Source organism: Epinephelus moara, chromosome 20 (genome assembly GCF_006386435.1).
Source record: "Epinephelus moara isolate mb chromosome 20, YSFRI_EMoa_1.0, whole genome shotgun sequence".
NCBI classification, from domain to species: Eukaryota; Metazoa; Chordata; class Actinopteri; order Perciformes; family Serranidae; genus Epinephelus; species Epinephelus moara.
The window spans coordinates 15,516,685-15,543,371 of NC_065525.1; the positions used below are offsets into that span (position 1 = coordinate 15,516,685).

Below are 26,687 nucleotides of genomic sequence, written 5' to 3' on the forward strand. Positions count from 1 at the left end.
AGAGTGGCGGGCCTGCGAGAGGGAAGGCAGAAGAGTGTGACTCCATTGTCCAGAGTCATCACCTCATTTCACCCAATTGAGAGACACAGCATCCATCCCCTCTCTGCTGATACCAATTCAGAGAGACAGGCTGGACAAAGAGTGTGGCTGGACGGGGGGACCGGGGGTCGACGGGGGGAGGAAGATGAAGAAGGAGGGATGGACAGAATGGCGACAAGGAGAAAAGAAGGAAAGGTGGTGGGCTTGGTGGAGAGGAGAGGGGGCAGACAAGTCTGATGCACATCACTCTCAAGTCTGTGTCCAGACTCTTGTGAGGTTTTGGAAGAAGAAAAGAGTCGCCCTCCAGTGACCCTCACCTCCTGCCTCCCATCCACCCCCCCCCGCCCCACAAGTATTCCTCTGTTCCTGGGCCACCTATGGGTTGGAGGAGTGGGCAGTGGGGGCATAGAAACAGCCTGCACATTAACATATTACCATATTCAATTGCAAAGCAAACTGCGTGCAATGGCCATGAAGGAGATTTTTCTTCCTTCTTTTTTTTTTTTTATATCTGGAATCAAAGAGGTAGTCCCTTTGATAGCTGTAAAGGCAGCCCCTCACTGCCTTTTTAACATGCACAGCCAGGCGCTTTCTCATCTTGTGGGCTCAGTGTTGACAAATAAATGAACTTATTATACACCCCTGTGTTAGCCGCTGGGCCTCTGCCAAGGGGCGATTTATTAAAGGCTACCTCGAGCCAAGAGGAAAGAGCACACAAAGCCCCTCAGCATTACATCACTGCTGTAAGAGCACAACTTTCTATAGAGGGGTAGAAGGACAAAGGCATACATGGATTTACTGTACGTGTGTTGTGAGCGCAGACTGACAGGCAAGGAGGCAGACACCTAAGAGACGCAGGCGAGGAACAATGTACTGATGCCTGCATGCTTTAAGACACACACACACACACACACACACACACACACACACACACACACACAAAGCACAGACATAGGTTTGTGGGAGAGCTGAGTGGCGGACAGTGGGCAGCAAGCTGATTTTTCGCACTCAAGACAAGACAGGTCTGTAGCAGAACAAGGACGCGCGCGTGCAGCCGATGCAGGCTGACACTCCGGCCTGGTGGCTGCTGCATGTGGGGGGGGGGGAAGAATGGCCGTATTTTAGGAGGCCCTCATTGATATTCATGTTGAGGATAAACAGTGTATGTAGCTGAGTGGGGACGCCTGCGATGGAAAGCTCCCTGTGAGCAGCGGCTGGCTGGCCTGGCCTGCACGCCTCTCACCCCCTTCAATGGCCCTTTCTCCTCCCTGCGCCCCCTCATCTCCATTCCTCCGTGTTCCTACCCCCTGAAACTTCATCCCCAGGCCTCTGGTCACACAGTCTGCTGCCCTACATGGCCCACTCCTCTTGGGTGGCTGCAATGCACAGTTTGCACATTAAACTTGTAAATTAATTAAAGTTGGAAAGTTGAACAACAGCCAAAAGAAGAAAGAAAAAAAGCCCAAACTCCCCTTCTCACCCTCTCTTTCCAGCGCTATAAATCAGGGTCTTGTATTCCATACATGTAGTGCTTATTGACCTTGTTTATTAAAGGAGTAGCATTACGAGGACCCAGGGCCTGTTGACTGATTAAGGCCAAAAACAAACATCATTTTGGGATTGGCATGACAGTACGCTTCACCGCTAATGCAACACCGCCTGGTAGTCAAAACAAGGTCTGTGGAGAGCTACTCAGACAGTACACCGAGCTCTGTGAGACAAACAACAACAAGTTCCCGAATGGGCTTGAGGAGTTCTTCCACGTGTAACAAGGGGAGAAATCGCTGATTAAGAGACAATAACTTGATACTGCTATCTGTCATCTTCCATTACCTCTTGTTCCAGACTGTCACTCTGGAGACAAACAGCAAACAAAACTTGGGAGAGTCTGAGTCACGCACCCAGCTCCAACTGTGATCCCCGCTCATTTGCCAGAAAACAGAATTCCTCCTTAATTGTAGCATCCTGTGACAGTGCTCCTCAACCTTGCACCATTATCTCCACTGTCACAGCTGCAGCCTTGAAGTGTCGAGTGAGGAGGTGCATACAGATTGGATTCAGATCAAAGGTGGGATGTGACACGCTCACTGTTCCCCACATTGGAAAAGCATTATTTGGTAACTGTATTTGTGCTTAGTTGAAATATTCAAAACTCTCTATCTATCATGTCTATCTCTCCGGCTGATGTGATTTGGACAAAATTAGGAGCATAGCTGAAGTAATTAAACCATCTAATCAGAAAAAAAAGCTGGATGGAGATAAGGACTGAGAGACATTCTGGTGTCATGACAAAAATGTCCAGGTCAAACTAGCTGCCACTAACATTTACTTTACTTCAAATCACAAATATTAGTCTTTGTGGTTAACATGACCCCCAAGGTAAACATGTGAGCTTAAAAACATTTTGATTTCTAAATCTTTCTGGTGGGATAATTGCAGCCTCCAAAGCAAAAATCTCTGTCTTTGTGTTTCTGCTGTGACTCAGCTGGCCACGGTATTTACAGTGCGGTGCTGATTACACCAGCGAGGTGAAAGGGGGGGAACTCAGGACATGCCACTCGATGATTCACTCTGTGTGTCACATTTTTGGGCGCATACTGTCAGGAAGCTTCTTCCTGCTCCACGTGTTGACAGTGCGGCCGGACCGGACATGATTCCTCACATCAGTGGAGCGTGTGGAGAGATGATAATTTGTTGGAGGAGGTAGCTAATTTGTTAGGGTTCTGAGTCATCAGACATGAAGGGGGTTTTTATGTAAACAAACACCAGTAAAGACCATTTCATTGACCACATCTGAGATGAATCATTCATCTCTAGAATGCGGCACAGAGCCTGGAGGGGATTCTCCGTGCAGCAGCCACTTGGAGAGGAAGTTACAAGGAGCATTCCTGCCTCGGGACCAGTGAGACTCAACAGCGAAGATGAAAAGAGGAGTTGTGAATCATCTGACAATATAAGACTGGTCACTGTTGCATAAATATTGGCACATTTGCCTGTAATGTGTCTCTTCCTGTACAGAAGAGAAGCCTTCAGAATGTGAGGCACGCAGCTTGGAGAACCTGTAGGATACAGAAAAATCTATATCTGTCAGGCTCTGATGACAGCTGTGCATATCTTCTTTACTTTAAAATAAAAATGAAACACAGCAGAGGAAGTGTATGAAAGCAGCCATCCAACTTTCTTTAGGGTTAGAAGCTGTTACACAAACTAAACTCCTGCAGTGTGGAGACTCCCAAGGGTGGAGACTTTGGGGTCCTCCCCCAGGAAATTGCAAACATCACTTTGCAAAGCAGTCATAATCTTAGGGTACACAAATGGCTTCAGTTTAAAGTGCCCTCCCTGGTCCTAGGATGATCAGCAGGCTGAGCTCAAACTCGAGACCATTATCTCTTTAAATGATTTTAAACTTAGAATAAAGGAAGTGGTGACGGCTAGCTGCAGCTGCTTTATTAACCAACTAATTTTAGACTAAATATTGCTGCCTTGTTAATGCACTGTATTATGTAATGTATTTTGACATATCTATTATCGCTGTTGTGATTTGATGTTTGTATTTAATGCTTCTATTTGACCCTGTCTTGGCCAGGTCTCACTTGCAAAAGAGGTTTTAAACTGACTTCCTCATTTCCTGCATCCTGGTGAATTTTCATGCATCGGTTTTCCCTCCTCTGCATCAAAATACGGTGGAAATGTCTTTAAGTTCATCAAAATAAAAGTGCTTTGCAGCTTGTATGGTTTTATTGGAGAGGACAAATGCGCATGGGGCCTTGAGGAAACACTTGTTAGAAATTTAAACCTCAGCTTTGTTACAGAAAGTGATGTTATACACGAGGGGAAGTGAACTCATGCAGCAAAGCTCGACTTCTCTCATGTTTGTTAGCTAGTGAATCATTAGTTTGTCTCTGACCAGTTAATCATCATGTTTCTTCACACAGTCTAAAGACACATCTACACACTAGGAAAAGTAATCAAATACTATTCTGAGATAAAAGAGCGAGTACTCACTAACTTAAATCACTTGTTATTTACATCCCAACTTGTAGCAAAATCTTCATTGTGTCCTCCAGGACAATTGACTCTCTCTTGGACTGCACTGTTGGCCCTGATCCAGAATTTTCTTTTGATCAGCTTCTATGACTATTGTCACCATTCCATGCATACCATTACAGAGAGGGCTATTGGAGTCCATATAAAAAAAATAGACCATAATCCCTGCCAATATGGCAAGAAGACGGAGCTCAATAACCGCAGCAGACAGGTTGGGGTGCATCTGTCTGCCCCATGCACCCCGTCCATTCTCCCACTTTACCTCAATTGAATAAGAATAGAAGAGGAAGCTCGGAGTGCTTGGTGTCTGTGTGTAGGAATGGAGGTTCATAATCTCCCTTAATGAGCTTGTTTCTGGGCTATTATACGGCGGCCTGCCTCAGGGAAACGCTGGTGTTTCCTATCAAGTGGCCCCGCAGCGCTGACCCTCGCATGGCTCTGCATATGAAATGTAAGGGCCAAGCCTTTTGTCTCCTTTCTCCCAGCCTCTAGCTGAGCTCCCAAGCCATTTGCATAGTCCTGAATGGACCAGCCAATGTTATTAATTAATACAGAGCCAGCCTGCGCCACCTGACAAAATCCCACCGAGTGGCCCGAACGGAACTGTTTCATCAAAAGAGAGGAGCCATTAGGAATGAGAGGCCTTATTCTCCACTTCTCCTCTTCTCTCTCTTGTTCCCTTGAAAACAGAGAGCCGTGGTTTTATGCATGTTTTCTTTTTCAGTATAGGGGCAGCAGTGGTGGGAGTAGTGGTGGGTGGTGGGCTGAATGAGACTGTATGAAATAGGAAGGCCACAGGTGACCCGTTGTCAACTGTCTTGCAAATGTAAATCCTCCTGAGAGATCTCCTCCTTCTGCTGTGTCCTCACCTTCTCAGCTCCGCTCAGACGATGTCTCAAGGAGGATTCTCACCAGATAACCGTAAGATTTACTGCTGGGAACGTTCCACAAATGGGGTTTCGAATTCCCAGAGATCTTCAGATGCACCAAATTGTTGACTCACTCGCGCTCTCTCTTTCTCCGTCTTGCCCTCACTCTCTGTTTGCCTGGATACAAGTCTGAGGAGAGCATGCACAGATAAATGGCCTGTTGCTAATCCAGAGCTATCTCCAGAAAGTCTCTCTCCTAAAACACAATGTCAGGAGGACGACTCCAGGAGGCTCGTAAATTTATTTCCACTGCCTCATTGAAGCAATTAAGGACAAAGTGCATGCTGAGTCTTTCACAATGTTGCTTTGGGAATAGGTCCGATCACTGACACGCTGTCATTCCACACATTAATCCGCTGGCACAAAATAAAGGGTGAGAGATGTGGGGTGAGGCAGGGAGAGAGCAAGAGATAGTGGGAGAGAGTGAAGTGAAGGGTGATGCAGAGAAAGAGAGGAAACAGACGTTTCTTTTCCAAAACTTTGCAAACATGAACTTTTGTTGCAAACATTTTTCCCACCCTATCATATCCATTGCACAAGTGCAGGGGATTCCATCACTTTATGTTGTAAATACCTGTCACCTCCCTTGTATCTATTCATCTAACTATACACACACTCCTCTGAATGATGTCAGCAGAAGGAGCTGTTTCCCATGAGGGGGTGTAGTTAGCATTCCTGTTTGAGGCCTGCAGAAAAGGAAGCTGGTGGTGGTGGGGGTCATCCAGAAAGTGAAGAACAAAGGAGTGCCTAACAGCCTCATTGTGGGTGAATTGTGCAATTTCCCTCATTAATGTTAAGACTGGTCTTTAAAGATGTTTAAGACAAGTAAAAGTGATACTTTCCTATCTCTACTCACACCTTGTTTGTAGCTTTGAAAGTGGATTTTGAGGTGACGCAAACAGGAGAAACCTGCCCTATGGAGAATCTCAACATGGGAAAGCTATCATGTCCTCCAGCTGTAGGGTGGGGAGGCGTGTGAAGTTAGGGGGGAGAGAAGGAGGGAAGGAAGGCGGCAGGGGAAAGAGATATGAAAACATGACATGCCTTAGAATTGGCAGTGCAAAAACAATACACTCCTCTGGCTTTCCCAAACTCCCCTGTTCCCTCCTGCATCTTCTCCAGCTCTTCAGATCATGTTAAAGGCTCCCTGTCCCTCCCACGACTCGCTGGATGTTTGATCTTGAGAGAACAATTCCACCTCGAGAGCAGAAAGACAATGGCCTGCCTGCCTCCACCCCTGTCCATTCCTCTTCTCGACCCTGTGCGACATGGGAATGCCCCTTAACCAGGCTAAATGCGCTTTGAAGTGTCACTGGATGCTCAGGAAGCCACTGATATGCCTCTAAAACATGACCACATACCAGCCTGAGAGAAGACAAATGATGGACGTCAGACCTAAAAGTCTAATGCTGAAATGTCTTCCATGACACATGCTTTTCTTCTGCAGAATACTTTCCCATTGGAGGTAATGCATCTCACTTAAGTCACGGCGGGCCGGGACTGGCCCACAGCACACCTCTGAACAGAGCTGTTGCCGCATGTTATTGAGAGAAGAGGGCTTTGATATGGCGCTGAAGGAAGAATGTGCAGATAAAGATATTTTGCAACACGAGAAAGTATGTTGATGCAAGATCCATTATTGCTTGGTTTGACTTGGCAGCTTATCCATGATCTGTGTCACTTGCAACACCGAAAAAAAAAAAAAAAAGATATGCTATTGAGATGACGTTGCACTCTGCATGGTCATCTTTCAAATCAACTAAATATCACACTTCATTTGGACAAATAACACAGAAACGCGCACAACACGAGCTCCCGTTGTGTCCTACCTGTGGCACAGAGGGCGATGAAGGTCTGGACATGTTTGCGTATAAGTGCCAGCTTATCCTCGGGCAGCGGCAGCCTCCTCACAATATGCTCGATGAAGTCGTTCGGCGTTACTGCTGCCAAGTTCCACTTCAACTTCCCCAACACCACCAGTTCCCATTCCTGGAGAGAGAGACAGAGAGTAGAGAACAGAGAGAGAGACGACCGAAAATGAGAAAGACTGAGAAAGATTAAGTGACACAAAGTACAACCACATATTTACATACTGTACCAGTCTCAGCTACAACGCTGCACTTACTTGCAGTTACAGCCAGCCTAAAGTGAGCAACTGTGTCCCCTGGCCCCATACATTAATGTGTGGAGGTTAAGCATTATTGTTATTACGTTAGTCTCTGCTTGGCCGGGCCTGGGACAGAGAAACACCAGCAGCGCCACCAACCCAGGTGACCTCACAACACTGTCTCCCTCCCCGTCTGTCTGTCTGGCATCTGGGGACTTTCCTAAAGAGGCCCACCAGAGGTTCTACTGTGTGTGTGTGTGTGTGTGTGTGTGTGTGTGTGTGTGTGTGTGTGTGTGTGTGAGAGTGTGTGTGTGATTGCAGAGTGAAAATGGATAGGAAGGCTGTGCTTGTCGAGCAGGACCAGCAATAAATCTGTGTTATGTTATAAAGTTAAACATTGTTTTATTATTTAATCTTATCTCATTCCCTTCATCATTTAAACTATTTAAACCCGTCATTGTATGTTGCAACAGGTAACGTGATTATTTTTCTTTACTGAAATTTTGCGCTTGGCTGCCAGTCCTGTTAAAGCCCTTTGGCACTCATCGATAAATTCACCCTTTCAGCTGGTGTTTTTCTGCATATAAACTATGTTTAGTGCCAAATATAATTAAAGACTTCACAGGAGACAAAACCTGTGGGTAGTGTTTGACGTGAGCAGCTTTGAATCAAACACCTTTTTGTATCATGAGATTCCCCTGAATCAACTTCTCTGTACTTCACGAATCGTTCAGATATGGATCTTTTGGCAAAATGTGATGACACATGCGAGTTCAGATGAGTGTGTGTGTGTGTGTGTGTGGGTGTGTGTAGGGGGGTGGGGGGGTCAGAGGACGCTAGGTGTGGTGCTCTCTTCTCTTAGACTGTTTTGTTACTTTCACTTCCTTGAGGAGGAGGTGATTAACGGAAGAGTTGGTGACTAATTTGGGAAAAAATTTCGTGGTTTGGTTCCGGATTGCAGCCTTGTGACCGGGACCATGCATGCTCATCATTTTCCCTTTTAGTGAAAGACAGAGACCACATGGACTCGGTCATGAGACAATTCAACATGGCTGCCACTGACCCTGCTATCAGCTGCAATTTTCTAATCAAAGTTACCTTTTTCAGCTTTTCTGATCTCCTTGATGCCACAGACATGGCATCAAGGAGATCATTAAAAACAGGGTTTTTTGTTTATACCTCCAGTTACTCACGTGGGAGGAAATGAGAAAATAAAAGCACCTCTGGCTTAAAGGTTAAAGGGATCTTCCTCTGACTGCTTGGAGATTTAATTATTTGATCATATGCAAATCATAAGACTCAGCAGTGGTCGTGCTGATTGTGTCGGCTCTAATGTTCGCAACATGGCTGCCTCCTGCCCTTCAAAAAGCCTCCTCCATCAGTGCCACCAAGCAAGATTCAAGCCTACAGCGAAGGCAATGACAAACCTTGCAACACAGGCTCTATGCTGACAGAGTGGCAGACAGGCAGGCACCCACTTCCTTCTGCTACTGCCTTCCTCTGGTCACACCTTCTTTGTAACATTGCGGTTCTCTTTACAAGAAATTGTTACCAAAGACGAGGACAAAAAAACGATCACATGCCCTGAGCAGCTGATCTCTGTTTCCTGTATCTGCATGTCAGCCAAAATACTGCCTTATACAGAAACAGTGAGAAGAGGCCCCAGCAAACCAGTTCAAGGACTGAGGGCTTTGTCTTCAGACTGAATATAAAGGTAGGACGCTTTCTTGTAAAGTGCAGCACGACATACTGTTTTATATGAGTCAACACCGAGCTGACGGGGCCGCACTTTTTCTTTTTAATGCACATTCTGTTTACTTGTCAAACCCAGTATAATACGCTGAACCTCGTACCCTTCACTGTAGAAAGGGAGGCTCAAATCTGACACAATATTCCCAAGCAGAAATATAGTCCAGAAAATGATCAGAAAGTGACAGCAGCTTGTCAGGAACTTGAATATCCTGCAGCAATGGGCTCGGCGAGTGGAGCCGGCAGTCAGGCAGCGAGGCAGGCCTACAACCATCAGCCACGTCTGAATCATAATATGTGGCCTCTTTCACAACATGGGTGGGATTGGCTGTTGTTTACTGAGGAATGTTTATGTAGCACCACAGAGCAGTGGGGAAACACTTATCTGATGTGAAACTGAGTTAATTAATTGGTTTGCACTGGTGAAGGCAGCTGGTATTATCAGGCCAAACAGGCCCTATCAAACACAGCACACAGCGGATTTTTTTTACCCTGCATCGTCACTTCTATGCACCATTGTGACTGTGAGCAGCATTTCAGCGTTGAAAAATGCGTGAGGATCAGAAATAGCGCAGCATGACATAATATCAGAAATGTATGCATCCACGGTTATTTTTGGATGAAAGCTAAACTGTAAAAGGCAAACTTGAATTTCTCTGTGTCTCTCCCTCTCTAGCTGACAGGAACAGAGTCAGAACTTTGGCTGGAGTTCAAGATGACCTCGTTGCTCTGTGCAAATATCTGCCACTAGATGGCAATGGAGACCACTGCACAAGCTGGATGGATACTGTATAGCCCAGAGGGTCTTGTACAGTAAAGAGAGCCATTGTGGGACAATTCGCTGTGAGGCTTGTGCTTTTCATGCACCTTTGATGACGGCACAGTCCAAAGTGGAGGCTGGACTACAGAATGAGTGAAATGAGAGCAACCCTGGTGTTTAGTGTGGGATATTTTGAACTTAATGATTAAAATGAGCATATTTTAAGTGATTTAATGTCTTTAAAAACTGAAATAAAACAATTTTCTCCTCAAAACAAACATGATGCAGAAACACACATATCATGAAGCTATGTCTGACTTTAACCAGCTGATGATGACAGCATGAACCCTCAAAGGTGTCACTGTGAATTTCTGTAAAATGTATTAAACCAACTGTTGCTTACCAGCAGCTCTTGTGGTCTGATGGAGTTATCTGTGTAGATGCAAAGCTTCTCTGCGGTTAATGGACGAGTCTCTTTCAATTTGGATGCAAGAAACATGCACACTGCTCCTAGCAGCTGCAGGTTACACTTTTTGGTGGGTACCACGGCTAAAAATCTGTCTAAGTAGTTCATGGCCAGGGGAAAAACTTCTTCCTCGCACTTCTGCTCCTCACAAACCTGAATAAAGAGACAGCAGACAATGCAGCAATGTTCAGCATTTGGGATCAGCAACCAGCCCTGCAGAGACCTTACTTTTTTCCCCAGCACTTGTAAATGTATATAAAACTTTTATGAGAAAACGAAACAAAACTCTAATCACATAAAGAGCACATATAAATTCAATGACACACATAGTTGGGGCCCGGCCAAGAATCTGCGCCCAGCCCTAATCGGTTGCGACATCATAAATTAATTCGAAATAGATTATTTCACAAAGAATGAAATAAGTGTCGGACACATACTGTCAATAGAGTCGCATTCCTGCAGTTCATTCACTAAGAAATGAATTCAAGTCACAATCAGCCGAGCCAAAAAACACCCCGACAGCGCAGCACACGGAAACACACTTTTTTTTTTCATTCGTCATATTTTCATAAAATAATTAAAAATATAAATAAATTATCTAGAGCGATTTTCTTCACATCATAATGTTCAGGAGGATCTTCCGTATCATATCCGACAATTCATATCCAAATCCATACGCGATAAACACCAATAAAACGTCAAAATAAAAGACAAGTCGCAAGAGGTCGGTCTGATGTGCGTCACCGGCGACCCGATATATTTATTTCAAAAATTAATTAAAAATCTCCAGTGGGTCGAAACCTGATAATATTTACATGAAAATAAAGCTCAAAGGCTCGAGATTGTTTACAGCTGGGTGTTGAGCAGAAATATTTGATCAAGTGTCAAAAATCGAACATAATTCCAGAGTGAGGCATTGCTACAGGAGGAAGACCGAGAGGACAGATAAGGCCCTCGCCCCTTCCGACATTTAAAATAGATACCTAAAATGTTTGCAACGCTTTTCCACATCATTCCTATATTCAGCGGACACTAAAGACCCTCCTCTGTCATTGCCGATGGCTTTTAACCGCTGTTATTGCGTTTATGACACTGTAAAGTCCTCTTAAAAGCACAAGCGCTCCTGTAAAAACCAACATGGCGATAGAACAGCACAGGGCAGCATTGCATTGGGGAGTGCATACGTGTGCATGGAAATATTCAGGCTATCTAAAATAATAACATTAAAGAATCAACGGGCAGCTCGTGCAGACAGCATGCGAGGCATATCGGAGAAATTCTCCGGTGACACGGATGTCGCAGGTCCAAGTTTGACAAACAGTCTTCGCGAGCGTAGCTACTTTAAATATGGCAAGAAATGACAGAAAGCGACACATTTGGTTAATATGAGGAATAAGCTGTCGGAAATGAGAGCCAGGAGTCTCATCTACTGTCCAAAATATTGCAAAGAGCGATCAGCAAAGCAGTAACGAAACAAATCGGGAGGCTTTAAAGTCGAGCACGGAAATAATAAGACTTGTCAGCACTCGGTGTTTCGCTGTACCTCCAACATCCAAGTCGCGACCATCCTCCTCATAAAGGGCTGAATATCTTTCTGGACGCCTTTGAAATAGGAATATTGGGGTAGAAATCTCTCCTCTATGGTCAACAAGCTCTGCAGGACTCTGTCATCGCACAGGAGGTTCGGATCGGGACGAGCTCGTATGATGGTGTCCATTTCGAGGCAGAGCAGCTCCATGGTGCTGGTGCTTTCACTTAAGTCAAAAAAAAAAAAAAAAAAAAAAAAAAAAAAAAAAAAAAAAGTAGCAATTCTCTCTGGGAAACGTAAAAGCGTCGTTGCTGAGCAAAAAATGCAAAAGGATGGCGGGGAAAGTGTTTTAGAGGCATAAAAAGTGAGACTGCAGGGGCTCCGTAAGAGTAGTCCTGCCTCTCCTTGTTGAGAACTTTTTCCTCTCTCCCCACAGTGCGCCTCTACTTTCATCCGCCTGGCCAGATCAGGCGCATTTCAAGCCTACCCTGCGTGCGCCACTGACGCAATTCACTTCATTACCTCTGTATAGACCAGAAGCAACATGCTGCACTGCAGTCCCTCTGTCCTCTATACTGGCATGAACACAAACTATCGCTGAACTTGTTTCATTTAAACATTTAAAGCACTTTCCCAAAGTGGATGCACAACTATAAAGTGACAGATGCAGAATAAATTCATGTAAAATCGACTTTAACCAGAATAACTTGCATTTACCGACTGTTTTAGGCTGAAATAAACTAATTATTTAAATTATTTTTGATTTATTTAAGCATGTGACTGATGGATGTTTAATTGGAACATGGTGCCTTCAGGTACAATACAAACTTTTCTGTGCTTTTAAAGATGTGTTTTTTTATGTTGGTGCCTTGTGATGCCTAGTGATGCTACTTACAGAGTGGAGGACACAGTAGCATTAACATTTAACACAATACAAATAAATGAATGGACGCCTTATTCATTGTTGCGCTGTTATTACGCACATTTTGCGCATCAGAAAGCCTCCAAGAACCCAACTTAACTTGCTAAAGTGCAGCAAGTTGTGAAGCTAATTTGAATATTAGTTTGGATTAGAAAGCAGAAAAAAAGCGACTGATTCTGTTGTTTTCTTGTCAACTTGCCTGCCAGCCTTTGCAAATGCACTCAGTGAACCTCAGCGCGGAGCATGACGCATGTAGATACTGTATGTATGTGGCCATAAACACTGCATGTTAACTTACAGCGGTGGGTGCGCGCGCACGGACACGCGCACAGGACAGAACCACCCTCCCACCCACTCTTGACACTGATGCACACACACACACATGCATGCACGCACGCACACACTCACACACACACACACGGACACACATGGTATTTAATTCATAGCAGCCACAAACTGCTTGTGGTTTGTGAGATAGCTTTCTAGGAAATGTGAAGTAGCGTTGACTTTTTTTTTTTTTTTTTTTTGCATTATCTTCTGTTAAAGATAACACAGAGATGAGAGTTACTGGCTTTGCTCAACACAAATATTACTAACCAACTTAACTTTACTGCTGCTATAAATCTCTTTTATTTAAGAATTCAGGCTTCTGTAATAATTTACATGGACAAACAAGCAGGTGGAGACCAAGCTGAGAGTGTAAGTCATTGAGCAGATAATTAAAAAAAATGACTGCCAAATGATTTAGCCTCACATACAGTCACAAAGAGAATCTGCATGGGTAAATATGTTAATCCCCCTCCTATTCTTAGTCAACTTCAAAGAGTGAGCCTTTGAATGCAACGAGACTTCAGTGCATCAGGGCAGGACTGGGGACTGTAAAGTCCTCAGAGCTTTAGAGCTGTTAATTTCCATCCGAAGCTTGTTGGCTATATAGCAATGCTTGTGAGAAAAGTGGGGGAAATGTCTCTTTAAAGCTTTTTTTTTCCAGTCTAAGTTGTTTCCTCCTCCCTGTGTGTCTATTTGCATAGCCAATAGTTCCTCAGCGCTCGACCGAGGCTGTGCGATTGTTACTGGGCAGATTCTTCTATACCTTCCTCCCTCTCTCTCTGTCTCTCTCTCTCCTCCCTCCTCTGCTGGTCATCTATCAGTCTCACCCCTTAAAGGATGTCACTGCTGCTTAAACACGCACAACACCCTGTCTTAAGTGGCATCATGTATGATTGAAGTTTAATGCTCGGTCGGAAAAGAGGCTGCGACTCAGGCTTTATATTAATTTAGCCTCATAAGCAAAGTTTAAACAATAGTGAAGGAGAGGGACTTTGTGACAGGAGTGACACATCTCCTCTTCCAGTGCACCCTGGGTAGTTGATGACATTTCTAGGAACAGTAGTCTGTGTGTTGAAATAAGGAAGAATGAGATCACTCAATGAAAGTACTCTTTTTTTTTTTTTTAATTAAACTTCGGATTTAGTGGAGAAAAAAATCAAAATGATTTCATTATGGAAGGCAGGTGCTTTCCGGTGGAAAAAAATATTTTTTTACACTTTATAATGGATTAAATTAATTGTTAAAATGTTCTAAGTACGTTTTTTGGTGCGCAGAAGGCTACAAAAAAATAATTTAAAATGAATCAACACTCACAGATGCGCCATTTCTGTTCAAATCGACTCTTTTAAAAAGTTTAAAAGAAGCCAAACCGAATCAAATGTGGCTGACCGAGGTGCTGCGGTGGGAGAGGCAGGTGTCCGAATCCCTCCTCCACATCCAGCAGCACCATCAGCTGCCTCCAGCTCACCAGGATGCGCAATTACGCACGTCGGAGCCATCACCTCCAGCATTGCACCACAGACGGATGTCGGCACTGGTCATTTTTGCTTTGTTACAAGTGAGTGAGTCAAAGTTTATTTTAAGAAATGCAGATAGTCTATTCAGCATCACAAACAGCAGCACGCAAAGCAACATGCCCATATGGACACACTGAATCTTGCTTCCTTAAAAGTCGAGATGAGTTAAAGTCCAGCTTGTTTAAATAAATTCACAATTTTAAGGTTTTTTTTTCATCATGTAAAAGTCTTAAAAATAACGCTGATACTATAAACAAGTTTTCATGAACAATATCAAACAAGGCTTATTCCCCTTTATCAAACACTACAGTAAAATAACTTGTGAAGACACACTACTGTATTAACACACTTTTTTTTCTGCAGCTCCTGCAGCGGAACAGTGACGCCAGCGGCTCCTCTGAGAGAGATCATAAGCAGCAGCAGCGCATTTTGTCCCCGGAAGCACTCAATTACCATATCACAATAAGATCAGGACACAGCCCCATTGGTTAGAAACAAGTTATGACACCACACATGCAAGTGCGCACCGGGAGGGGAAGAGTCAATAAAAAGTGAACTTTGAAAAGTTTGGTGAAATTCCTGCGCTGCACACTGCAAGAAATATCCGTCGGGTCAAATTCTTTTATACAGTTTGTGTTCTGAAATGTTATTTTCTTTAATAAAAGTTAAATAAAAGCAGTCAGAGAGCATGGGGCAAACCCACGTCTCTGCAGCTTATCAAATGGTGATATTTCCTGGAGACCAGAGGAGACATCTGCCTTCATCAAGCTTTGTTTTAGTGGCTGATGATTCCAAAAAATCCCCGAAATTATTTCATTAAAAATAAGCTAAATTATTAACCCCTGCCTGTGGATTTTCCCCGCTTTAGTTTGATTAAAAATAAGATTTAAAGACGTGAATAAAAGAGGGAGTGTTGGTCACTTTTTGCAGTGAGGATCGACCAGTGACTCATCATCACCGCACCTTTCACACTTTTAAATGACCGTTATAACAAGCAGTGAACAGCAGCCAACACCCCGGCTGTGTGCCGACCATGAGACAGACTCTGTGTTTTTTTTTTGTTATTATTTTACCGACATCAAAATGGGAATCATGACGCTGAGAAAAAATGTCCCACATGACACAAGAGTGTCGGAGGGGAATTTGGCAGACTCCTATCGAAGCAGAAAGAGTTGTGAAATGACAGCAGCAGGTCTCAGTGTTTGGAGAGTGACAAATTAAACAGCTCTGCCTTTCCAATCAAGTATGAGAGGTCTATTTTCTATGAATTTGTCTACACACTCCAAGCAATGCTGAAACAGAAGCAGCATTCATTTTATATTTTTTATTTAAAAAATAATGCACAAATATAGTATATTTTTATGTCATATATTTACACACATTAAATGTTAAAATCTACATATTAAAAGATCATGTGAGACAAGTTCTCTGGTTTTCCATTTAGGCTTCATGTCCATCAACCTAAAAATGAAACTGAAATAAACAAGAATAGACTGTGGAGATTATTTTCCTTCAAACAAAACATTCCCAAACTATACGTGTTTAAAATGATAAGATCTCTTCAGGTAAGTGAAAAGGAAATACCTCAAACACAATGAAAAAACAACACACCTGCATCAGCAGGTCAGCAACTGCCATGCAGGAAATACACCTCAGCATTAAATTAAATTATATTATATTAAATTAAATTAAATTACTAAAAGTGTGTTATTATAATCTGACACGATCTAACTCTTCATCATGTTTCTTTTAAGTATCTAAAGAAACAAGATTATTAAATACATCTGATGCAACAAAGAGACTTTGGTTGATTTATGTGAAATTCCACCTTTGTCTGTTTAGTTTGAATTATGAATTAATTGTTTAAATGTCCGTGTTTAAAGTGTTTATATATATAATCTTAATTTTTATCATGATTCATACTTGGGATAATTTTTGGAAGATTTTTCATGAAGGTATTAACACTCCAACTGTAATAGATTATTGTTGAACGGCTGAAGAGCTGACTTATTTACTGAATTTAATTCAGAGACTTAATTATTTGTGAGGAAACAACAGGAATAAAATGAAACATTTCATTCTTAAAATTCAAATGTGCCCACTTCTTCATTTTCTGGATAATAAATCTGCTTGATTTCGGCTTTGTTGGGATTTTATGAACACATGAAATGTATTTCTCTTGAATTACAAAACAGGACACACAGGAAGCAATGCTTCTGATGGTGGAAATGAGAGGAGGAGAAACGAATTTAGGGTATTAATGATTGAAAATTCCACTTCAAAAATACGTCTTCATGTGTGCAGTCATGATAGAAGTGTTCACACTGCATCAAAAGGCAGCAGCTTCACAAGAAAACAGTTAAATCCAACAATCAAGCAGCAGGTGAAACGTCTACAACAACTCTCACATGTACATCCAGCCTCCTCCTCCCTTTCTGCTTCAGACATTTTTTGGGGGGATTCATCTGCTAACTAAATCTCTCAGGTCACCTCCTGCCAGGTGACTAAAGATCAGGACACATAGGAAGATGGAGACATCTCAGAGAGCAACAACCAACCACAGCAACATGCTCCAATCATGGTTTCTTATGCAGCTTTGACATAAAAATCTGAAGCAAGAAAACAGTTTTGAGAAGCTCTACATGCATATAAACTAATCTTTAGGAGTGCTGTGTGTTGGTCGCTGATGAATCATACTTGAATCATATTTAAATTCATATGAAAACATCACTCATACATACACAGAATTTGTTTATCATGCCCACATTTCCCCATTTTTGCCGTATTTTTTCATGGTTGAGTGGCTGCAGATGTGTGTGTGAAACAACAACAATACAGAGAAAACTTACTCATCCACGATAAAAACAACACCAGACTTCATGCAAAACTTCACTGGAAAAACCTTCTCCAACCAGTTTGAAACATCACAAGCTGTTTATTGGTAAAATGTAGACATGTAGAAACATTCTCCGCGTGTCGAATGCTTCATCGCCTTCTGCTGCATCTCACTGGTCCATGAAATACAAATTGTTTGAGTCGTTAAACACAAAACCAGTATGGTGGTGAAGATTCACAGTCATCCAGGTCATGGTTATCTTAAGTGTTATATCATAGGGAACTGGAGAAGAAATTCAAACAAGTCCAGATGCCTATACGATACAGCACTTGAGACAAACCAGTACGTTTTGAACTTTTACTCCCCTTAATGTTAAATGTAATCAGAATGTAAATGATCATGCGTCCTAGATGAATCTAAACCTGATTACGAGCACCAACTGACAACACTCAAAATTCTAATGCTGTTTAGATGCAGCACCAACAGGATCAATCAGACATGGATGTCTATCACCACACCCACGATAGAAACAAGTCTATTTGAATTTAATTTAGAATTTCCAGCTGTTTTAAAAAAAAAATGAGACAAACATCTGCCCTGCAATCAGCTGATATGATGAAGACCACTTTCTCCAAATCAGCATGAAAGGTTTGAGTTTGTACCTCCTGTACTGATGGGAGCACTTTAAGGAGTGCTGTGAGGCTTGTCCCTGACATCTCCACAAACCACCTGTGGGATTTCTCTGATTCCCACTCCATGACTGATGTTACAACAATGCAGCTTTGGCACTGAGCGCCCGCCCCTGCAGACTTCCCTCAGACTCCTTCAGAAATTCTTTATGCAAACATGTCCTCCCGAATTCTTTGAGACATGCCCTTATCTCATTAACTGGAAGAAGAAACAAGGGGAGAGCAAGGGAAAAGAAGCAAAGAACAAAGTCTTAATTGTTGATGTCTTCGGGACAAGATGTTGACACGTCTAACTCAGGTGGATACCTTTCAGAGCCGCAGGTCAAAATGCATCCGCTGCATGGGGGTGCAGTGGTGTTAACAGGCATTCAAGTCCCTCCAACAGCAGCGAGGATGCAGACTTGTGAATTTATTTAGTTACTAAGTTAAGAGCATTAAACTGACAGAAGACCAAGTGTGAAGGCAGAGGCACACCTTGTTTTTTCTTCACACAGTGTCAGAGATGTTGGGTGCACATGCTGAAACTGATGGTATTGCTGCTCTTATGCAGGGCATGCTCTGCAACACACCCGCTGCATGGTGCCCTCATCACCAAATTGTTGTGACTAGACACTCATCACATGTGCTGCGCTTTCTTTAAAGGTCCAAGAGTGAAAAGTTCTTGTCACGGGACAATAAGAACTTGTAAAAGATATATAAGTTCCTGTGGGGCAACTTGTATCTCCTACTCCTTAAAAGACAAACAAGAAAAATACTCAATTTGTTGGTTTTATTCAAGAACCTCAGGTGACTCAGTGTTCTTGGACTGTCCTAATAAAAAGTTACAGAGTGTGTGTTGCGGAAGGTGCGTTGCTGGAACAATAAGGTCTGGTAGCTCTGGCCAAACCTTCAGTTAACACAAGAAACAAACCGTCTGGTATTCATTTACCTTTCTTCCACCCCCCCACCCCATTCCTTCATCCCTGCCTTCCTCCCTGCTTCCATCCCTCCCCTCTTTCACATGCTTGACCCTGTCTTTTGAACTCCACCAACAACCTTTCATGCAGTCATCAAATCTGGAGCCAAATGAGCCAGATAGAGAGGTGGGTCTGGAGCACCGGCTGCTAAATAATGTCAATATTTCCTTGCCCTAACGGAGGATAAACTGCTTTCTCACACTTTTTTTTTTCCGGCTCCACATAACAGTAACAGTGAAGGTCTGCCTCGCTCCACACACAGCAGTGCAGAGTGGCTCAGCTGCTGCTGCTGTCTCTTCCCCTCCAGCTCCTCCAGGATTTTCCCATGTTCATATCACTAGCCCTTGACTTTGTCACTCATGCAACAGCTGCTTGCTGATACCACACCACAGTTCCAGCCTATTGCTCTCCCTTCTCTCACTGCGCGCACCAAGAACAAAGGCATTGTTAATCCAGCGGAGTCCTTGGCGCAGAATGCAAGGACTTCTCCCGGAGAGGTTGTGTACGTCAAGACAATAACTACATTTTTGCACAAAAAAACTCTCCAGATTGTTTGAAAAATTGTGTCTCTTGGTGCTTTGGGAGGATCAACATCCTGAGGACTTCCACCTGGAATCACAACAAGCTCAGACTAAAACACACTGAGCTTGAGGTCAAAGAGATCTCACAGCTGGGCTTAACAAAAAATCTTGCAGGCATCTGTATAATGGCAGCAATCAGAAAATCAACTACTCTCATCACACATAACTTATTAAAAACCGTTATTATAGCTATGCAAAGGGATACAGGATGATGTGAGAAACACAGCAGCGCGGCGAGGACTGATTGAGCTGCAGAATAACCCAAGAAGTCGGGCCATTCATACAGATCTTGTTTAATCTATGATTCACATACCGCTCCCAATAATGAACAAAAGAAAAGCTGCCTATTTACATTGAGTGTGTCAAACAGATGGAGAGGTAATGCAAACAGTAAAGTTAACCATGTAGATCCCAAAATAACTCAAGTCACTACAATTAAGCCCAAACACCAAATATAGCGAGCACCTGAGCAATATGGCAGCCCTCACATGCACACATGCATGCACTGAGTGATGCTACTGTTGCCCTTGTTTTGTTATCTCTCCTGCAGATGGTAACAGATGGTGCATCGGATGTTAAAGCCTACGGAGAAGACAACAAGATTACTTCAACAATTATAGAGGGTTTCCCTCCTGTTGCGACTATATCAGGTGTTCACCTATCTGCTGTTACTAATAATAAAACCCTGAGTGCTCTGCTGCGGGATGAAAAGCCGTATACAGAAATCGCACACGTGTCAGAGGAGAGGCAGATGCAGAAACACCTGAGAAATGCACAAAATATGACACATATTAAAATAGACAAGCAAAGAAAACACATGCACACCCACCCACCCACACACACTATCTGATCTCCTTAGTGATCAGTTATAGAGACAAATGAGGGGGCCCCACCACAGTGGCTCCCCTGGCAGACGTGCAGCTTCATTACAGCACCACACATGAATGTGCACCATCCTCCCCACCACTCTGGATCAGCCCGCAAATAATCTGATCCTTTTGGGAAACTGAGGTGTTGGACTGTAATTTATAGGCCGTATCTTTCAAGTCTTTCCCTCGGCTCCGCCGGTGGCGTCAGCCGCTGAGCCACTGTGTGTGTTTAACGGCTACATGTGTCGCTCCCTATCTCGCTCTCTGAGTGGCACAAAGGTAAAAGGAAGCTTAACAGCCTGGGAAAAAGTTGAACAGTGTGAAATTACCTTGATCCAAAGATTCCTGCCACATACCAGCCCAATGAACCCATAACAGAGCAGGCACTCAGTCAGAGAGCCCTGCCTGCAGGGAACAGCTGAGACATTACAGAGGGAGAAGGAGGGAGGAGGGGGAGGAGGTGGGGGGTGTATGGGGAGGTGAAAGAAAGAAAGATAAATGGGAGCAGGAAAGAGGCCCACCTCCTGTAATCGCAACACGTTCTCCAGTCTGCAGTCAGTGGTAGGGGTCAGAGTATCTATATCTAATGTACATCCTATGATAATGCTGGACAACTGGTAGGTGGGGTACCACTCACTTGGTTAAGTCAGATTTCACACTCGGAGGCCCTTTTGAGGAGCTCTTGGAGGAGAAGCTGTAAGACTGTATGACAATGAGATGACAACGCTCACAACTGATTCTGGACAATTGAAAATAAATTTCCAATTAATCATTTTCATTGAGCAACATTTATGCCATTTCTTGGTCGGCCTGGAGTAAAAGCTTGTTGATGAAGCTCAGATCAAGATCACAATTCAGACTAACTGCAATGGCTTAAAAAAGAAAATTAAAGACACAAAAATATTCTGCAAACAAACAAGGCAGGACTCCGTGATGTGAAAACATTTAAAAGAGTTTATTTGGATGGATTTAGATGTTTGTTGACCTGCTTGCCTTGGCCACAGAGCCATGCTTTGATGCCCTGGTGAAGGCACGCAGGCCAAAATGTGATGGTAAATCATCAACAGTAAATAGATGCTTTGAATACGTTTCACTTAACAAACCCGAGCCTTGTTGTGTAAATAATGACTCTTACTTTCTGCTTTGTTTACTGCTTTTCCAAAATATTGGTCAGTTTAATCTCTCACCAAGGAGCCAAAATTTGATTCTATAAAAAGTTTAAATGCTGCAGCAGAAATCTGTTTTATTTCAGGACTAAGCGAGCCTGTCCAAAGTGAACTCAGTGAGATGCACTCATCTTATTCTCAGTGGATTTTCACTGTATCAGATGGGTCTTATATTAATCAAGAATATAATTCACGACTGGCTGCAACCTATTCAGCTATAAATTTAAAACACATTATTTGGTCTTCTAAAATGATACAATCTAGCAACCACTGCACAATTATTCACTCTTAATTTTATCTTGGTAATACTCATATACGGGACAATTTTATTTGTTCTGCATATTCTGATATAGTTCTTATTGAATCAATCAATGTCACCATCAGGTAGGATTCAGTTTGGCTTCAGGCTGTCTGAAAATCGATCAGGGATCAAGACAGACAAACAATTTAACACCTTATTTCAATGTAGAGTTTAATACAAGACATCCAGAAAACAAACTCAGCGTAAGGGCAGCACCAAGTCATAGTGTCAAAAATTTAAGAACCAAATACAGAAATCTACAAATAACTAAATGAAATCATCAAGCATAATAAATGCATGACACAGCAATATGCTCAAAACAAATATTTGCTGAAAAGTTTCTATATAATGTGGTAAAGAGGCTTTTTCATAACATGTGGCTTGTGTTGATCTTTTGCACAGGTATATTTGATTGATTGCACTTGTTTGAGAATACCTCAACTTCGGCATAATTTAAGAATTAGAGTAATAAATACCAGGGAATACAGAAATCAGTGACTGCTACAATACAAAGCATGGATAGGGAAATAAATTGTATTCATTTTAGTTAATTTTATTTAATTAGTTTTACAAATATCTGTTTTATTAACAAATAAGCAAAATATGATCAATTATTAAATATTAGACATAAATTGTTTAATTATTTTTGTAATTCTTTGTAGATTTATTCATTATTCATATCTGAAATTATGACAAATTTTTATCCTCCACCCAAAACCAGGAACCAATGGTTGGACTGTCACACCAACCAATTGTCCAAATTAAAGAACATACAAAGAAAGGAACTGTATTAAAAGAATTCCCGTTCTGTGATTGTTGTTTGGGTTTATTTTGGAAATAAAACCAATCACAGGTTTGATACTTTCATGTGAATAAATGCAGAGGAGGTTGGTGTCTCAGACACAACAATGGAAGGATACATTCTGTGTTGGCAGAGCACCTAAACACCCCCGCTTGCTTCCCAACGTTTCACTTAGTCTTTATTAGTTTACAAGATTCCATCCAAATAAAGCTTACCACATGCTTTCTGATATGGCAGACAAATGCCTAAATAACTTATTAGGCACTTATAGACAATCTTTGCACAAAAGGAAAAAAAAAAAATTTTAATGGTTAAAAAAAAAAAAAAGTTCCATGTTGATTTATACAGGAAATCCCCACTTCTAAAGTGGAAAAGAATGCATCTGATGAGTAACTGTGAGTCAAAGTCAGTGCATAGCTTTAGTGCAGTTTGGAGTCATCAGCAGGACATGTTTTTGTTGAAACATTAAGTGAAGTTCAGATAAGAAGGAAAAACATATAATTATCAGCAAACAGACTGATTGTCATATATGGGTATACAATTTTTACGACTACTACAAGTAATTTTGAGCCATTTACACATTTTTTGGACACCCTTTACCACTGAGGGGATTCCACTCCTGCAAGTGACACACCATCCTCAATGAACTAAATAGGTGGATTACAAGAACACGACACAGCGGCACTGACTAATCAAAAGACTGATGACAGCTGGAGGAGGCGAACCCGTTTCAGAGCAGTTCAGAAACGACCAGTTCCTGTGTTTGTTGGTTGCACCTGTTTGTTGTGTGCCAGCTTGTCATGAGTTCATTCTTATCAGAGTATCTGCAGTGCCTCTGCAGACGCGCTCTCTCTGGCTTTGGAAGTGTGACAATTGTTCGTACCCAATTAGAGAAACCTGCTACAAGTGTCTGCTGAAGGTACTGATTCTGACAGCGCCGGATATGAGCAAAGGTGCACTTTGTGCCACATCTAGAGCAATGGAACCTGAGAGTATACAACATAATCAAATACTACACATAAACGTGTCTATATGCAAAGAGCACACACACACACACACACACACACACACACACACACACACTGACAAAAGTCTTAACTACAGTGCAGTTTTAACACCACTTAATTTAAATCAGTCACGTTTAAGTTCATAACAGCCCCAGTCCTGTGTCTGTACAAGGATGTTACTGTGCAATGGAACATCTTATCAATGACAATTTATCAGTGCTTGTAACGAGCACCTTATAAACTGGTTAAGTGAAATGAGGCTTCTTAGGAAAGACATCTGTCGGGCAAAACTTCAAACTGATACTCCAAAAACGAAACTAAACGCTTTGAAAAACAATGTTGTTTGTATTCCAGCTAACTGAGTTAGATTCCACTCTACAACTGAAAATCATGGATGTCAAGATGAAAACTGCAGATTACGAAGAAGATCAACTGAAAATAGAGAATGCAATTGCTGAAGAAATTGCAGGTGTGAATGCTGCATGCTGAATCACTGACGCTGCACTGCAATACTGACTTCAAACGTTTAATAGTGCCATGAATGTATGAATGATGTGGAATATTTTAAGGTTGTTTTTAAAAGCTGATGCTACACTGCAATGCTGGCATAAATGTGTGTGAATGTCAGTGAATAGCTTAATGATACCAATACTGTGGAATATCTCAAAGTTTTTGAAAGGCTGACGCTACACTGCAATGCTGGCTTCAATGTGTAAGAAGATGGTGAATTATTAGGAACAGATGGAAAGTTGGGAAAGGGCTTAATTAGTATGAATGTGATTGAAAAAGGTAACGATACCAAAACTGTGGAATATTTCAAAGTTCTTGAAAAGCTGATGCTACACTGCAATTCTGGCTTTAATGTGTAAGAATAAAGTGAAGTCGTAAGAATAGTCGGAAAAGTGTGAATAGGTTAATTTAGTATGAATATCATTGAAAAGTTGAATAATGATGGATGAGGCAATTAATCTTATAGATTTTGTTGAAGCACAGCTCTGAAAAAGCTGACCAATCCTCAAAAACAATAACTCAGATCATTATAATATGTATACCGTGAGAGAGAGGACAACATGAGGAAAATGCAGTGTGAAATTTGTGTCTGTGGTGTCAAAAATGTGAGCATGGTCGCAGGTTAGAAAACTGGCACTATCTGCTGTCCTTCAGAGATTTCTGGTCTCACTTAACATTAAATGAACTACCTCAGTTGGTGGAGTTTCTCTATAGAGTGAAAATTGTGGGCGTGACAGCGAGTTAAAGAGAAATGTTTAAGAAGCTCTCTACACTCTGACAGTTAAGTCCCCCGCTCCAGCTCTGAACATTCTGTATGTAATGTAAAATCCCATAAAGGGCATTTTTACCATGCTCCAAACAAGTCTGAATATTTCAAAAAGTTTGAATGGTATTGGAAAGTTGAATACAAGCCATAATGTATGAAAGATGGTAAACATTTTAAAGTTTGAATGGAGTTTTTGTGTAAATGTATGAATGAGAAAATAGGAGTTGATATTGCTTAAAAAACTTGAATTTGTGTCAAGTTTGAACTTTCCTCCCATCCTCTTCAATGGGGAAAAAAATGCCCCAAAAAACTTTAAATATTTGGATTCGGTTATGATTAAGTTATGTTAAGTATGAGAAAAATACAAGCACACTGTTCCTAATTGAGCTGAATATTCTGATGTTTGAATGAAGTTTGTATAAATGTGGAAATAAATGTGGGAGTTACGCGGCAAAAAAATTTGGCAGAAGAATAATAATTATAAAGAATCACACCCAACTGTCCCCAAAGGAGAAAATCTTAAAAGATATGGATGATGGATGAATTTACAAGAAAACTCATGGAGATGAAACTCATGAAATCCAAAAGAAATGACAGGGACTATGAAGAAGGAAGAGCCTACACATGGAGCACATAGAGACAGAAAAGAAACATGTTTCATTCAACCTTACAAGCGGAGAAGATGATGACAATGCACCCAAAGCCCATATTCCTGTTTTTAGCCAAAACAGAACTACCTCTCAGCCTCAACAGGGGACAAGGAAAACAAGAAGGGGGCAGAGGAGGAGGAGGGGAAGAGTCACAAAGAGTCACAAGACCCACAGGTAGTTATCAATATCTTATACACCCACTGTCAGATGAGTGTGTCACTGTATTGCCAAAAGGGCTTACTTTTGTACCTACCCATCAATCTGACCTGTTCAAAACAAAAATAGATCTTTTCCATTTTTACCGCAGTTTGCACCTAAAAGCATGGTATGACCCGAGCAAGGTTAGCTCCACAACCACTACTAATCTTGGATATAGGAATGCATTCCACCCCAAATTATATTTCTGCCCTCCAACAATCATGCTCTTGTGACATACTGTAGACAGACTGACCATGACATAGTAAAATTATACAACAGTAAAAAGGCAATGACTAAGCATAACTTATCTACGAAAGAAAGGATTGCTTTGTATGATTGAACCACATGCTTAGAGAAACTAAAGAAAAGTCCTGGATAACTCCTGCATAACTTCATGCTCTCCCCAAGTCCCATATTACAATGTTTCTATATGCTACCAAAAGTGTAGCCCCCCAGGAAAACCAATAATATCAGAGAAATAGATCCTTGGTGGAACCTATTTCAAAATATACTGCTCAAACAAACTTAGGGAAAACTTAAAGTTACAGTTGGTAATCCTGTTCAGAAACAATTCTTGTTATACTGGGTGAAATGGTCCTTCCACCCTGAGAGTAGTCAATACATAATGTGTTCAGAAAAAGGAATGAAAAAAATCCGACCTCTGTGGCAGCTGCAGGCCTGTAAAAACTCTGACCAATCCCTGCCATTCGGTGCGAATGGAAAGAACCAATCAGATGCCTTCATGTCTCGTCCTGCCCGAGCCCCCCTCCGTCCCTCCCTCCCTCCTCCCTTCGTGCACTCATCACGTGTCACCGTTGCCAGAAATATTCAGCACACTCCTCAGCAGAAATACAGAGTTAGCAGGAGTTTGCTGAACAATGGTAGAGAAAATGCAGCCAAAAGTATCACTTCCAGCGTTACTTGTAACGGCTCGCCCCGCTAAACAGGCTGAGAAAAGAAAG

The 26,687-nt window shown here is 42.1% G+C and overlaps 1 protein-coding gene across 2 annotated transcripts in view; it reads right to left on the reverse strand.

The window, feature by feature from the left end:
• The window catches only part of ccnd2a (cyclin D2, a), a 183,844-nt gene that overhangs the window by 11,596 nt on the left and 145,561 nt on the right, over positions 1–26,687 (reverse strand). The window contains exons 1-3 of one of the 2 annotated variants that reach the window (XM_050074283.1): positions 11,641–12,308; positions 10,035–10,250; positions 6,845–7,004 (exon numbers count right to left, since the gene is read on the reverse strand). In XM_050074283.1, the coding sequence (XP_049930240.1) occupies positions 6,845–7,004; positions 10,035–10,250; positions 11,641–12,078 (814 nt within the window). In that variant the 5' untranslated portion in view covers positions 12,079–12,308. Of the gene's footprint in view, positions 1–6,844; positions 7,005–10,034; positions 10,251–11,640; positions 12,309–26,687 lie in introns of those variants that run through there. The other variant, XM_050074284.1, reaches the window with a different exon arrangement.